The 14,481-nt window shown below is 36.4% G+C and overlaps 1 protein-coding gene across 1 annotated transcript; it reads right to left on the bottom strand.

The window, feature by feature from the left end:
* Window positions 1-3,154: 3,154 nt before the first annotated feature.
* vrtn (vertebrae development associated) lies at window positions 3,155-9,470 on the bottom strand. The gene is made up of 2 exons (XM_067418588.1): window positions 9,310-9,470; window positions 3,155-6,134 (listed from the first exon to the last, which is right to left on the bottom strand). Exon 2 carries the CDS (start codon window positions 6,130-6,132, stop codon window positions 4,087-4,089), a length of 2,046 nt encoding a protein of 681 aa, XP_067274689.1. The 5' UTR covers window positions 6,133-6,134; window positions 9,310-9,470; the 3' UTR covers window positions 3,155-4,086.
* Window positions 9,471-14,481: the final 5,011 nt, after the last annotated feature.

The following is a 14,481-nucleotide window of genomic DNA, read 5'->3' as shown; positions in this document are numbered from 1 at the left end:
ACCAAGACAAGACTAGAACAGCACTCCTTAAATTCAACTAAAAGATCCATATCTATACTGTCTGAGAAATAACTTATATTTAATTAATAAATGTATTTAGAATAGTAAGACACTATAGCACGGTTATCAGTCAAACCACTGACAATACAATTAATGGCACAGAAGTTGCATTTACACCTTATATTACCCATAAATAATGTTTAGATTAATTTAACATTAAAACATTAACATAATTTAACATTCACAGAATCATTTATTCAACCGATTTGTTCAAAGCAGCTGATTCATTTAATAATGAAATGTTGGCAAATTAGCAAAGACAGTGTCTAAAACGTGTCATTTAATATTAAATTCTTGTTTATTGAACGTTCGTATAAATCAATATAATTTGTAATCACGAAATTTGTAATTCATGAAAACAGCTCTCTTCCTCTTGTGATATTGCTTAATTATATAGGTTATATTAAGAATTTTCTGGCCATTTATTTTAATTTTGGCATTTTTGAGACAATGCTGCATTGATTTTGAACCCAGACAGCATAGTAACAAAAGAAATCGCATTACAAAGAAGTTATTGATTGCATTTTAAGCTGTAAGTTTTACATCAAATCACATTAAAGATGTGAAATCAGACAATGCACCAGCAATTTAGTGATATCCTTGTAGCTGAAAATCCTAAGTCCTCTAAGTCCGAGACCAAGACAAGACCTTCAAAAAATGGTCTAAATGGTTAAGACCGGTCAGTTTCTAGTACTACAACACAGTGTTGGAAGAATCATACCATCTCTCTCTCTCTCTCTCTCTCTCTCTCTCTCTCTCTCTCTCTCTCTCTCTCTCTCTCTCTCTCTCTCTCATTTGTAAAAACAAACCTTGAGAAAAATGTCAAGTTGATATTATGAAAAGATTTTCTCAAACCCAATATTGGGCTAATTTCAATTCAACTCCATTAAGTAAGAGTACTACTGGTCAAAATATTACACTGTTTATTAGAAGTTTATAAGAACAAAATTGTAAAGATATTTACTTAAGTAAAATTACAGAAACTTGCTTTAAGAAGTAAGTAAGTATCAAAAGTACAAGTAAATTAATTATTTGATTATTGTTGGTAAATGGACTGCATTTATATAGTGCTTTTATCCAAAGCGCTTTAATTTTTTTTGCCTCACATTCACCCATTCATAGACCGACGGAGATGTCAGCCATGTAAGGCGCCATCCAGCTCGTCGGGAGCAGCTGGGGTTGGGTGTCTTGCTCATGGAAACTTCAACACTTGGTCAGGTGGAACCGGGGATTGAACCACCAACCTTCTGGTTTGTAGACAACCTACATGAACCACTGAGCCACTGCCGCCCCTTGTTGCATTCTTGTATGAATGCACGGCACCATCATGGTGGTTTAAGCCAGTCAGTGATGCTCAATCTGACATGCTAGCATATGACCTTGAACTCGTTCATATAGGCTACTTGTTTAAGAGTTACAAAGCTCTAATCAAAGTCGAAATCACAGAAAAGAAAGGTTTCTACATTGTGCTTCTTTGACAAGATTATGCTAAACATATATCTGAAAGGACGTCAGTTAACATTATTAGCTACGTTTTTGCATGCTAACTAACATCATTGTCAAACTTTACCTATGTGTTTGCTGTGTATCCACAAGGCTATGGCGGGCAAATCCATAAAAAAATGTTTTGAGCCACCATACTTCATACCAGTGTTCATTTTGACAGCAACCGTTGATGTAGTTTTGACTAAAATTCCGTTTAGATTTAGTCACATCTGAGTTGGTTTAGTTTAAGTTGACTAAATATAACATTTAAGTAGATTAAATACACTAAAATTCAGTACAGGCACAGCGTCCGTGTTGTCACCGTTTTTCAAAAAATGAATGACAGCGTGAACATGGTATAGGCAGAGGTAATGAGACACAGTTGTAAACAGTGAGTGCTAATGAGTCCAGCCAAAGGATTATGGGTAATGTAGTCTGTGATAGAATGACAGTCCTAGTTGGAGTGCCCTCTGGTGGTAATCACGGGCACTCACACTGGTGAATTCTCAATATTTAAATGCTGAGGAACCACCTTTTATTTTGTCATCAACTGATCAGTGTTCAATAAATGCTTTTAAATCATTGAACTTCTTTTGATCCTACAAGAGTGATTAGTGATAGGCTATATGCAACAACAACAACAAAAAGTTTTAAAGGGGAAAAAAATCATCCACTGCCTTTTAAAGGGGCTACACAGTAACGACTTACAAATTTGAGTTTCAAATGTAGTGGAGTCCTATAATTATTCAGAAAACAGATAATCAAACAGTAAACTTAAATGGTTAGTTTACCCAGAAATTAAATTGATGTCATTAATGACTCTTCAGAACACATCTTTATATTTAGTCTGAGAGCGTATGAAAGTGTGTGCACACTATACTGTCCATGTCCAGAAAGGTAATAAAAACATCATCAAAATAGTCCATCATATGTGACATCAGTTAGTTAGAATCTAACTGAAAATACATTTTGGTCCAAAAATCACAAAAAAAAACTATGACTTTATTCAGCATTGTCTTCTCTTCCCTGTTTGATTCTTAATCCTCAAATAAAGATTTGAATGGTCATGAATCAGCGTATTGATTTTATGATTTATTCAGATTGCATGTTAAACTGCTGAAATCACATGACATTGGCAATCCGAATCATGAATCAATACGCTGATTCATGACCATTTGAATCTTCATTTGAGGACTGAAAACAAACAGGGAAGAGAATACAATGCTGAATAAAGTCATAGTTTTTTTTGTGATTTTTGGACCAAAATGTATATTCGATGCTTCATGAGATTCTAATTAACTAACTTATGTCACATATGGACAACTTTAATGATGTTTTCATTAGCTTTCTGGACATGGACAGTATGGGTGAACTAACCCTTTAAAGTAGTTACAGTACTCAAGTAAATGTACTTTATTACTGTCCAACTCTTAAACCATAACTTCACAAGTGCTGTTGGAATAAATGGTCTGCCTAATTTGAAGTCAATCAACCCCAGAGCACCTTTCTCAACTATAACACAGATCTTTATTAACAAATAACCTCAACACTAAGTGGCTAATTTATGAAAGTTATTATGCTTATAAACACTAACCTAAAAAAGAAAACAGTGGGCATAAACCAGATTTTATTGCACAGAGCAATTGGTCTCAAACATGAGATGCTCGACATGATGAAATTAACAAAATTAGCTTTGTGCATTCAGCAAAGTGATCCAACGAGCACATTGTGAACTTGTGTAATTTTTTTTAGACAAGTTTAAACCAAAAGTTACAGAACACCATACACGTGAAGGGGAAAAAACAGCTAGGTAGTTGAACACAACTTCAGAAAACACTATCAGTCAGAGACTGTAAAATATTCACACCTTTAGCAGCAAGAAAAAAAAGGACATGTGTAAACTGAAACATGGTCAAAAACAATGTGCAAAACAATTCTGTAACATTCAATTGTAAAGAATTCATTTTAAATTGGCTACATAAAGTTTCCCAGAGCAGAATCACATTCAATTGTCAGTATAAAAATATATATGTATAAAAAAGAAATAAAGAACCCTCCAATGTAAGAATTTAAAATAATATACATTTTTAAGAAAAATCCTCCACTGTAACTTTTTTAACCCGACAAAAAAAAGTATACAACTAAATAATAAAAAAAGAGAATCAAAACCAATTAAAAAGAAATAGACAAGAAAATAAAACTAATCAGAACTTAGAACTCATTTAAATTGCAAATATTTGGGTGGGGGTCAAAAGAGAGCCTGATAATGTCTTTGAACTGCCTTTTGCCTGGGGGCCATCAGCCCTTACTGGAGGTGGACACAAAGACTGTCTGAATTTCACACACACGCAAATGTCCTTGAGCTAGAATCAAGTGGTCAAATAAGGGGAAAGAACAAATAATTAAGATGCATGAACTGCAATTATGCGGGTGACTCAACAAAAAACAAAAAGTTGATCTCAAAGAAACATTGCATTGTGAACTGTAAAAATTAGTAGTGTCAGTTTTGGTTGCAATTACCAGTGAAGAAAATAACAGCATTCAGCCATGAATTAATGGCATCCCATGATGCAGAGCCCTTTTCCACATGTAGTAGGTGGAACGAGGAGTAAGAGGAAAGTAAGACCGGAACTCTTTGAATGTGGGAAAGGATTTTTCTTCAAAGCGTTGCTGCAAAAACAGCTTTGCTTGGGCCTTGAAATTGGCCAGTGCCACGACATCCATCACAAACATATGTTCATTACTGGACTGGTCAGGCAAAGAGTATTCAGGCAGTATGAATTCGGAGGGGCTAGCCGTCTGTCCATTCAGGCAATCAATGTTCCCATCAAAAGAAAACATTCCTGGAGTCTTCATCTTTTCAAAGACCTCTGGCAAGACAGCCAAGCTCTGGGATTCCTCCGTCTCAGACATCATGACGAGCTTCTTGGTTTTCCCATTCAAAGAATCCCTCCAGAGCCAGTAGAAAGAGGAGGACACTGAAGGGAACTTGAGTTTGAATTTAATAAAGGACATCTTTGACCTCCGGATGTGCATTTTGGCTTCATCCCTTACCATTTTCCTCTGGTGATATGCCAGCATCATGTTCCTTTGTTTGCGTCTGGAGATCTTCAATCTTGGTGATAGTTTCTGTCTGTCAAACTTAGCAGGGGACATTTGACTTCTGGGACTCTGGGTTTTATCAGCATCTGAACTTTCCTCGCTGCTACCTGAGAGCTCTTTGAATGGTGTGAACAGCATGGCTTCCCTCCTCCAGTTGTAGTATGTGGATCTGGAGATGCCTGGAAACCTTCTTTTGAAAATTCTGTAGGGGAATGAAGTGTTTGCAACGATACAGTTCTGCAAGCACTTCTTCGCCTCCTGCATCAAGGCCAGGTTTTGGGCCCGTTCTCCTTCCATTTTCTCGCACTTGAACGCCAACATGCTAGCAAAGCTCCCTTGGCTGGGCTTCTTCTTGACTTCCGGTGAGGACCAGTAGTCCTGTTCAGTGCTGTCACCGGGACTCAGCTCCCCTGTAGAGCCGCCTGAGATGCTGCAAGTGGACACAAGCTCTTGCTTCCACGCATAATATGTTGATCTTGGAATTTCTGGGAAAAGCACTTTAAATTGGCTGAGGGGAATCAGCTTCCCTTGCTTGTAAGATGTCAAGAAGAAGTGTTTGGCCTCATATCTGGCCACCGATTTCTTGTGGTACTCGATGCTTTGCCTCTTCCAGCGGTAAAAGGTGCTCTTGGTGATATTGAACTTGTCTTTGAGATTGGAGTATGACAGCTGGGCATCCCGATTCAGAAGCTCCAGGGACATTACAGAGGGCATTCGCTGCTCGCTGTTGGGACTTCCGATTTTGAGGTCGCTCGCGTGAATCAAAGCTACAAAGTTGTTTGGTTTGAAAACAAATCCTGCCTCCAGGTCGCCCGACCACATGATGTGAAGGGTCAACGGCTCGGAGTCTTTCGACCATGTCCTTGGGCGAATGAGTCGATTGAAATAGGGCCGGATCTTTAAATTGTACATGGGATAAACCGAATAAATGTTCCACTGCAGGACAGACGCCAGCGCATACACGTGCCACATGTTTGCAAACGAGCCAGGGAAGCAGGAGGCCTTGACATCTGCGTCGAAGATGGCCTCCAGCACCTGAATCGGCAGATTGAGCATGTCCTGAGACTCCTCGGCACAGAGAGAAAACCTAACTGCCTGCAGCATCACCTTTGAGTCGATCATACCGCACAGGTAGTATCGCTTCCAGAGAAGCATCTCCACCACAGTCCTGACCTGCAGCTCCAGACTCAGGCTTGTAGAGCCCACTAGAAGCATGCTAGCTGCATCAAACAGCATGTTTCCTTCTCCTTTGCAGACCAGAGGAAGCAAACCCACCGGAGCATCCGCCGGATACAGTCTGTGAGCTAGCGCGTCGATGCCAAGCCATGAAGAGATCTCAGAGCAGAGTGCTGTAGGTAGACAAAAAGAGGCAAGGGCCTGTTCCACCTCCATAGCAACTTTAGTGAGGGCATCAAGACCCACACACTCCGTGGCCTCCTGCAGCTCCCCCAAGATCGAGAGCACCACCTCCCTCCTCTGAATCATGCCTACACAAAAAAAGGGGGAGAAACAAGATTAGCATCCGCCAAAATTAATGGGTTGCCAAAATGTGCATACATTTTTTAGATGGGTGTAAAATATCTTTGAAGAGATCTCCTACATTTTTATAAAATCTAAAACAATTAATTAAAGGTCCCGTTCTTCGCGATTCCATCTTTCAAACTTTAGTTAGTGTGAAATGTTGCTGTTGGAGCATAAATAATACCTGTAAAATTATAAAGCTCAGAGTTCAATGCCAAGCGAGATATTCCCTTTCAAAGCCTACAGCGAACGTAGTGTTGCACGATATACCGGTACTAGAAAAGTATTGCGATACCCTGCTATTAAAAACGGTACGATGTGGACTTTAAATAGTACCGGTACTTTAAGGAGAACAGTGCTAATATGAGCTGTATTTCTTAATGTGTGTGGATCATGTTTGACAGCAGGTGTCAGGACACGTGTGTGCAGAGCACTGCTTCCACCGGTCACTAAACATTGGAAGTAGTAGAAGAGTTAAATATATACGCGCAGTGCATGATAAAGAAAGCAACAGAAATATGCGCGCGTTACGAGAACGCGGGACGTGCTCGTTGTGCCGGACTCTGACCTGAAGCGCGCGCACACGCCTTTCAGACAATAAATATGCGATCGCCATTCAGTTCTTTCGCAGATTATTTTTTGGGTTTGAATGGTCAAACATAAGTAAAAATGCATGGTCTGGGGAGTATTGAGGTAAACACAGTTGGATATGTCTTTAGTGAACGTGTAGCCTACAGCTGAGGTAATTAGATCAGTGCAGGTCTTAAGCCAGACCTAATATTCTGTGATCAATGTTAAGCAAACAATAAAACAGAAAACCACCACATGTTTGGCTAAATAACTAAAATATATTTATTTTTATTAAGAATCTGTGTAGAGTTAAATTATAGAGTGAAGACTAATTAAGCAGTTTTATATTTAATTATTTTAGTTGTTTCTTGACTTGCTACTGTTAAATAGACCTAATGAAGCTAAAAAATAAAGCACTGTTTTTGTCATATTGTTTGTAATTTGCATTATTTTTTTTTTTTGCTTATTTTTAAAAACAGATACAATAAAAAATCTATAATAATTATAAAATTACATTTCAAAAATATTAAATTACTCGTATAATAAAATAAGATTTTGGTCATCCCAACCTGTTGAGAAGTGAAAGGTTAGTGAATGATAACATGATTGACAATGATGATCTCGGTGAAGATCTTCACACTGGCATGCAGTTATTATAGCAATAAAAGAAGGGAATGGTCAAAAACCAGAGCAGGAACATGCTGGCCAAGTGAATTTTTAGTTTAAAAAAAATAAAACAATGAATAATAAGTTCTGTTGTCATATTATTCATATTATCTGTTTTTTGTTCGTTTTTACCGTGGTATCGATTTAGTATCGGTATCGAGGTATTTTAGTCTGGTATCGTATCAAAGTCAAAAATTTGGTATCGTGACAACACTAAGCGAACGGCCGGTTTGGACTACACCCCTGCACTTCCTTGCTGAATGACGTCACTAGAACCATTTGTTGCCTAACCCTCCGCCCACAAGAACATGCAAAATAGGGGGCGTGGTCTTGTTGCTCTCCCACGTGGAGAAGAGCGAGCATTCAGCGCTTGCATCCCCCCGTTATGGTAAGAGGCGAGACCTTTCCGGGCAAAGTGCGCTAAGCTGCTGTCCAATCACAACACGGGAAGCGCTGGCCCAATCAGAACTCGTTACGTATTTCTGAAGGAGGGACTTCATAGAACAAGGAAATCATCAGGCCGTTTTTAGGACAGAGGAAACAGCGCTGTACAGATAAGTAAATTGTGTGAAAAATATTTTTTTTTTTTACTCGCGAAACATGAACTCATGTTATATTGCACACTGTAAACATAATCAAAGCTTCGAAAACACGTGAAGAACGGGACCTTTAAATGAAATGAGCTTGAATTTTGATTTTTGAATTAAACAAATAGTAGTGACAATAACAGGAAGAACTATAATAATGCCGAGTAATGTGTTAAATGACAGTGCTCTTGTAAAGAGGTGGATGTGATAACTTGTAATTGGATAAAATGTAATACATTTAATCTTTAACCCATTTTTGTGGTCAAAATTTACTTTTTTTAATTTGAACTGTCGAAAACAAATGACCAAAGTATTTCACGCAGCGTTGACAACTACTCAAGGAATTTAATACGGACTTGATTTCATGTAAACATTTTACATCCCAGCTTGCGCCTCTTAGTTAAATTTGTATTGCTTACAACACTTATTGGATCTATTATTAAGATTCCTCTGCATCATAGAAATTACAGTCTCAACAGATGTAATCATGTCAGTAGTCACAGAGCCCCATTTTGATTAAGAAGTGGCGTGATTTACATTATAAAATAGCAGGTTTATACGTATCATTATGCTAAGTGAAAAAGTAAATATGCATTTATTATTGGTTTATCCATTCATATTCCTCAAAGCTGCCAGGTAAATCAAATATTAAAATGTTATTTATTTGCAACTTTCTATTAAGTCTGAGAATTTTGTACTGTGAATTCCCAACCATTCTTTCCCTGACTTTTATCACAGCTTTTATGCTAAGTGAAAAAGTAAATATACATTTATTCTTGGTTTATCAATTAATTTTCCTCATAATTGTCTGGTAAACCAGATATTAAATTGTTACTTTATTTGAAACTTTCTACTTAGTCTGAGAATTTTGTATTGTAGACTCCCAACCATTGTTTATCTGACTTTTATCAAGTCAGTTTTAATAGTCAGTTTATTTTGTTGGGGCCATCAAAACTAGGTAAATACATACCTAAACATGTTTTAAATAGAAACAAGAAAACGACAAGCCACAAGAAAAGTAGGCCTATCACTCAGATACTTTTCATTAACCAGGCAGTGAAGCCCAAACGCAACAGACGAGTCTACGACGTTGAAAACTATTTAGTTAAAAGAAAACTTAATAACGTTCGTTACTTTTTAGCATGCATGTTGTCAATCAATTGGACCTAACACAATTAAGCAACTGAGGAAATAAAATAGGCCTACACTTGAGAAAATAAAAGCGCAGTAATATTTAAGACTGAAAATGAATTATTCCAAACAATGTCGTTCTGAGTAAACTATTCAAACGCACAAAATTGTCGCGCAGATTCCTTACCTTGTTTTTTATTGCTTCCCTGTTTCCCTGTTTAAAATCAGTTTCGTAAAGCAGTCAGAATGGCAAAACGGTGACTTTCTCACAACTCCAAGTTTAATCCATCGTGTGAGGCGGACAACGTGCTCATCATAGGTGACAACGAGCGCAATCTGAACCCCAGCAGTGGAAATTTCACATGATAAGGGAGGGACCTCCCTCCAGGAAATTGTCAATCACTGGGTTGCGTTTTACCTATTCACACACACACATATAATGAGGACTACTCGCGGACACAATGGTTTTTATACTAATGTTTATTATACCATATATCTAAACATCACAAAACGGTTAATAGTAGCATTTTTAATGTAAAAACCAGGAGCCTTATAAAGACCCACATGTCCCCACAGGCCTACTTCACTATATCTGAGGATAGTTTCCAAATTATTATGTCCTCACTAAACCTGTGCACTGTAAAAAAAAAAATATATATATATATATATATATATATATATATATATATATATATATATATATATATATATATATATATATATATATATATATATATATATATATATATATATATATATATAAGTTATATAAAAATATATAAGTTACCTGGTTGCCTTAAAATTTTGAGTTAATTGAAATTAAACATTTTCATTCACATTTTTGAGAATCGACAATCTTTATTCAGATATTATTAAAAGGTTTTGTATGGGGTAATTGTGTGTTTTATTTGTGATGACGCTGTGAAACATGCCAAATTGTGCTACTTTCATGATTTATCAATTTTATTATGTGGTTCAGATACAATAATATTTTGAGTTTCTATTTATTAAAACAATTTCCTCCATTGTATCAACTCAAATTTTTTTAATTTTAATAAGCTCAAAATTGTAAGACTAACTTAAGGTATAATTTTAAATAACTTAAAAATAAGGTAACTTATTTTTTAAAATAATTATTTGTACAGTCCACAGGTTTGCAGTGAGGACATAATTATTTGGAAAACCTCCTCAGATATAGTGAAGTAGGCCTATGTCTAAATGTGTTTTGTGGGAACATTTGGGTATTCACTATTTTTAAGTCTCCTATCTTTTACTTTATGCTACAATTTTAATTTATTTTTTTACTTACTTTTTTAAGTTAAACCAACAATATTTGTTTACAGTTTTGCACACAGGCTTTTGCCAGATCATTTGTGAAGTGTAAACAAAGGACAAATACTTATATATCAGCAAATTATGTGAAAGTCCTGGATTTTAAATTAGGAAATGTATTGAGAATTGTTATATAAAAAATAATGCATAATTTATGGTAATACTGCGTAGCGTGTACACATTTTAACTGTATTCATTGTTTCTTTAATCTGTTTAGAAAAGGCCTATTCTAAAAATGACAAAGTTCAAATAGAAAGTTTGTTGCAAAGCCTCATATGTATGCATTTTTTTTATCAGCAATAACACTACAAAGATTTTAAATGGACAACAATGTTTGAATAGGGTCTACAGCTTCCTTGGTAATTAAAGTTAAGCTTCACTGCACTTTTGGAGTTAGCCCATTATCATCGAGGAATGCTGGAAATTTCCATTTCCATAGCTCAAAGTGAACTCCCTCAGACAATGGCTTTGAAGTGTGTTCTTTCCATGCCAAAGCCTGGGGTCCAGGTTCAATCAGATGTAGATAGATTTTTCTGTATACCTGGTGATGTTTAGTGTAGTGTTCTCTTTTAATAGATTCCAAAGACCTTGTTTTTCAATTGAAGCCCCTGAACAAACCATACTCAGTTCCGTGAATTCAGCAGGTATGCAATTTTCGAAAACCTTTTTCCTTTTAGTCATAGTGCTGCTCATGCTCCAGTTATCTCACTAAAAGACAAGCCAGACCTGCGGGCCGCACAAAGTCAAGCTCAAAAATGTGTTGATTGGAGTTGTGCTAGCAGACAGTGTGTGCAAATGGCAAAGAGAGAGAGAGATTTGGGAAGGTGCATATCTGCCTCTTGTTTCTTCAGGGTATCGCTTTTAACACCTCTGCCTGTCCACCTTTTGCAGCCTTTCACAGAACCTTTTGTTTCTACTCCTTTAGCCACACACCCCCTCCACATCAGCCTGACCCCGCCTACATCTCTCCCCCTGAGTTTACTCTGTCCAGTTTTTTGAAGGGAGAGAGCTTGGTGCCAGGCTTAAAACAATGCGGAAGATGAACGCAGCATGTTTTTATTTATTCTTATGCCAAAAAACCACATAATTATAGGTTCAATTTTCTTAAACAGGCAGTAAAACAAACTTGAACTAAAGCATCATGCCATTGTGGTATATAATCTGGGTGAATCATGTCTGAGAGGAGCTGTAATGTAAAAACTCACTTGATGTGTGATAACAGAAGTTCTTGCTGAAATGTTGATGAGCCGTTGTGTGCCACAACACCTCAAGTGTTCTCTTTCCATCCTGTGCTTAAAATGCAAATGGGGCAACATTGGGTCGGCTCCGGTAGTCTGCCACATGCTGAGGTTGTATGTATGTGCTGGGGTATGGGCCGTGCTTGTGTATGTTGGGGGGTTGACGGGGGTCGTCAAAGATCTGTGGGACACAGACAAGGAGAGTCTTGCAACCTTTTGTTCTTGAGCTTGGCCGTGTGGACTCAGGCACAGTCAAGAGCAGGCCCTTGACACCTATTGGGTCATTCTCAACATGGGTTCGGCTTTCGTGAAAGCGCAGGCAGTCAGTCAGAGTTTGCTTCTAAACAGCGTTCTGCCACATTAACTGCCAAATGCAAACTAAAGGTGCATAGAGCTAAGGAAAACATTACAGATGCCAATTTCGCTCAGGCAATATAGGATCCAAACTATTACGATGTTTTTTATTTTTATTTTTTAGGAAAATGTATCAGCACTTTCTTTACTTTTAGTATGTACGGTTATGCTTTAATATATATATATATTAATTTCTAATGAAACTGGCGATTAAAGGGATAGTTTAACCCTGTAAATTCTGTCATCATTTACTCACCTCAGGTTGTTCCAAACCTGTATGAATTTGTCTCGTCTGCTTCTGCATGAACACAAAAGAAGCTATTTAGGTGATGGCAGTTGTCTTCCATATGGAAAAAATATACAGAAATCTATTATAATTTTTGTGTGAACAAAAGAAGACAATGCTGAATAAAGTCACAGTTTTTGTTATTTTTGGACCAAAATGTATTTTCGATGCTTCAAGAGATTCTAATTAACTAACTTATGTCACATATGATGGACTACTTTGATGATGTTTTTATTCCCTTTCTGGACATGGACAGTATAGTGTTCATACACTTGCATACGCTCTCTGACTAAATATAAAATATTTTAACCTGTGTCCCGAAGACGAACGGAGGTCTTACGGGTGTGGAACTACATTAGGGGGTGAGTCGCAGGGTAAATGTAATTTTTGGTTGAACTAACCCTTTAACAACAATTAAGTTATTTAATCATATAGGAGAAAACACAGAAAAAGAAATGAAAATGAAATAAATTAAATGAAATGAAAAAAATAAATGGCCCATTGTGTTAAAAATAAATATAGATATATATTCTGAATATATGCAAAGTAAACTAAACCAACAAAAGCATTATTAATTATATTTATTTAAATTAGCTATTTGAATATATTTATAAGCTTAATTAAAATATTTGTATTTATAAAATTTAGTGTTTAAAATTAATTTGCCATTAAAGGAACACTCCACTTTTTTTGAAAATAGGCTCTTTTTCAAATCTCTTAAAGTTAAACAGTTGTGTTTTACCGTTTTTGAATCCATTCAGCCGATCTCTGTATCTGTATCTGCAGCACTTTTAGCATAGCTTAGCATACATCATTGAATCAGATTAGTCCATTAGCATCGCTCTCAAAAATGACCAAAGACTTAATTTTTTCAAAGATAATATTTTTCCAATTTAAAACATTACTATTCTGTAGTTACATCGTGTACTAAGACCAACGGAAAATAAAAAAGTTATGATTTTAGACCGATTATAGACTATTCTCTCATTCCTGTGTAATAATCAGGGAACTTTGCTGCCATGCCATGGGAGCGCAGCGATATTACGCAGAAAAAAATACCTAGCTATATCGGTCTAAAAAAAAGACTGTTTTTCATTTTCCGTTGGTCTTAGTACACGATGGAGCTACAGAAGAGTCAAGTTTTAAATAGGAAAATATAGTGAAAGTCTTTGGTCATTTTTGAGTGCGATGCTAATGGTCTAATCCGATTCAATAATGTATGCTAAGCTATGCTAAAAGTGCAACCGCCAAATACAGAGATCGGCTGAATGGATTCAAAAACGGTAAAACTCAACTGTTTAACTCTAAGGGACTTGGAAAATGAGCCTATTTTCCAAAAAAGTGGAATGTTCCTTTAATGTTATATTTGTTGTCATCAGATTTACTGTTTTTACTATATGTTTATATATGTTGGTCATATCAATTATAAACAAAATAAAAACATGTTCCAAGCCAAGGAACTGAAGTACACATTTACTGTGTGTGGAATTAAACAGCCATTAAAAACATTCACTCGTTGTATGATTTTTTTTTGTTTGTTTTGTATTCTTTGTGGTTTCACAACTTCACCCTGACAAAAAAACAGAAAGGCACACTTGTTAAATAAGGACTACAGCAAGCTCATGAAGGTGAGTTTAAGTGATTAAAGATTTGGATAACCACATAGTAACTTGTTTGTGTATTAACTTACACTTATATTTAGAAAAGAAGCTTAAAAAAATCACATTTATGTTAGGAACAGATTATAGAATTTAAAAAGAGCCACAGACTCTTTTTTACTTATAGATCCCCTCCCCCAAAAATGTTCCCATATGGAAAATTCGGAAGGAATCCATATTTTTTGTTCTTTTGGGTTGGCCTGCAATTTGACTTCATGACTGAACCGCTGTATTGGGAAGTATGACACACACTGCTGTTGTAAAAAGTTTCATGGTTGTGGTTAGTGTAGTTTCTAGCAAACTGAAATATGGGTAATGTTCCACGGTGACATATTTCTCTGTCTTCAGATTTGATCCCACACATGGCTTGCAGCTATAGAAGCATTTAAGATTTTTTCCCATCAATAATTCTGACATACCACATGTAGGCCTAACTTTCCTTTTGATCAATTCCTTCTACAATATTTGATGTGTTATGTTTCTGTCTCCTG

The sequence above is a fragment of the Pseudorasbora parva genome, chromosome 15, assembly GCF_024679245.1.
Source record: "Pseudorasbora parva isolate DD20220531a chromosome 15, ASM2467924v1, whole genome shotgun sequence".
In the NCBI taxonomy this organism is placed as follows: Eukaryota; Metazoa; Chordata; class Actinopteri; order Cypriniformes; family Gobionidae; genus Pseudorasbora; species Pseudorasbora parva.
Note: the sequence above shows the minus strand (reverse complement) of the source record. Positions and strands in the feature narration are given on the sequence as shown.

Coding starts and splice junctions, on each gene's coding strand:
- vrtn (XM_067418588.1), bottom strand. CDS start 6,132: ATGATTCAGAGGAGGGAGGTGGTGCTCTCGATCTTGGGGGAGCTGCAG.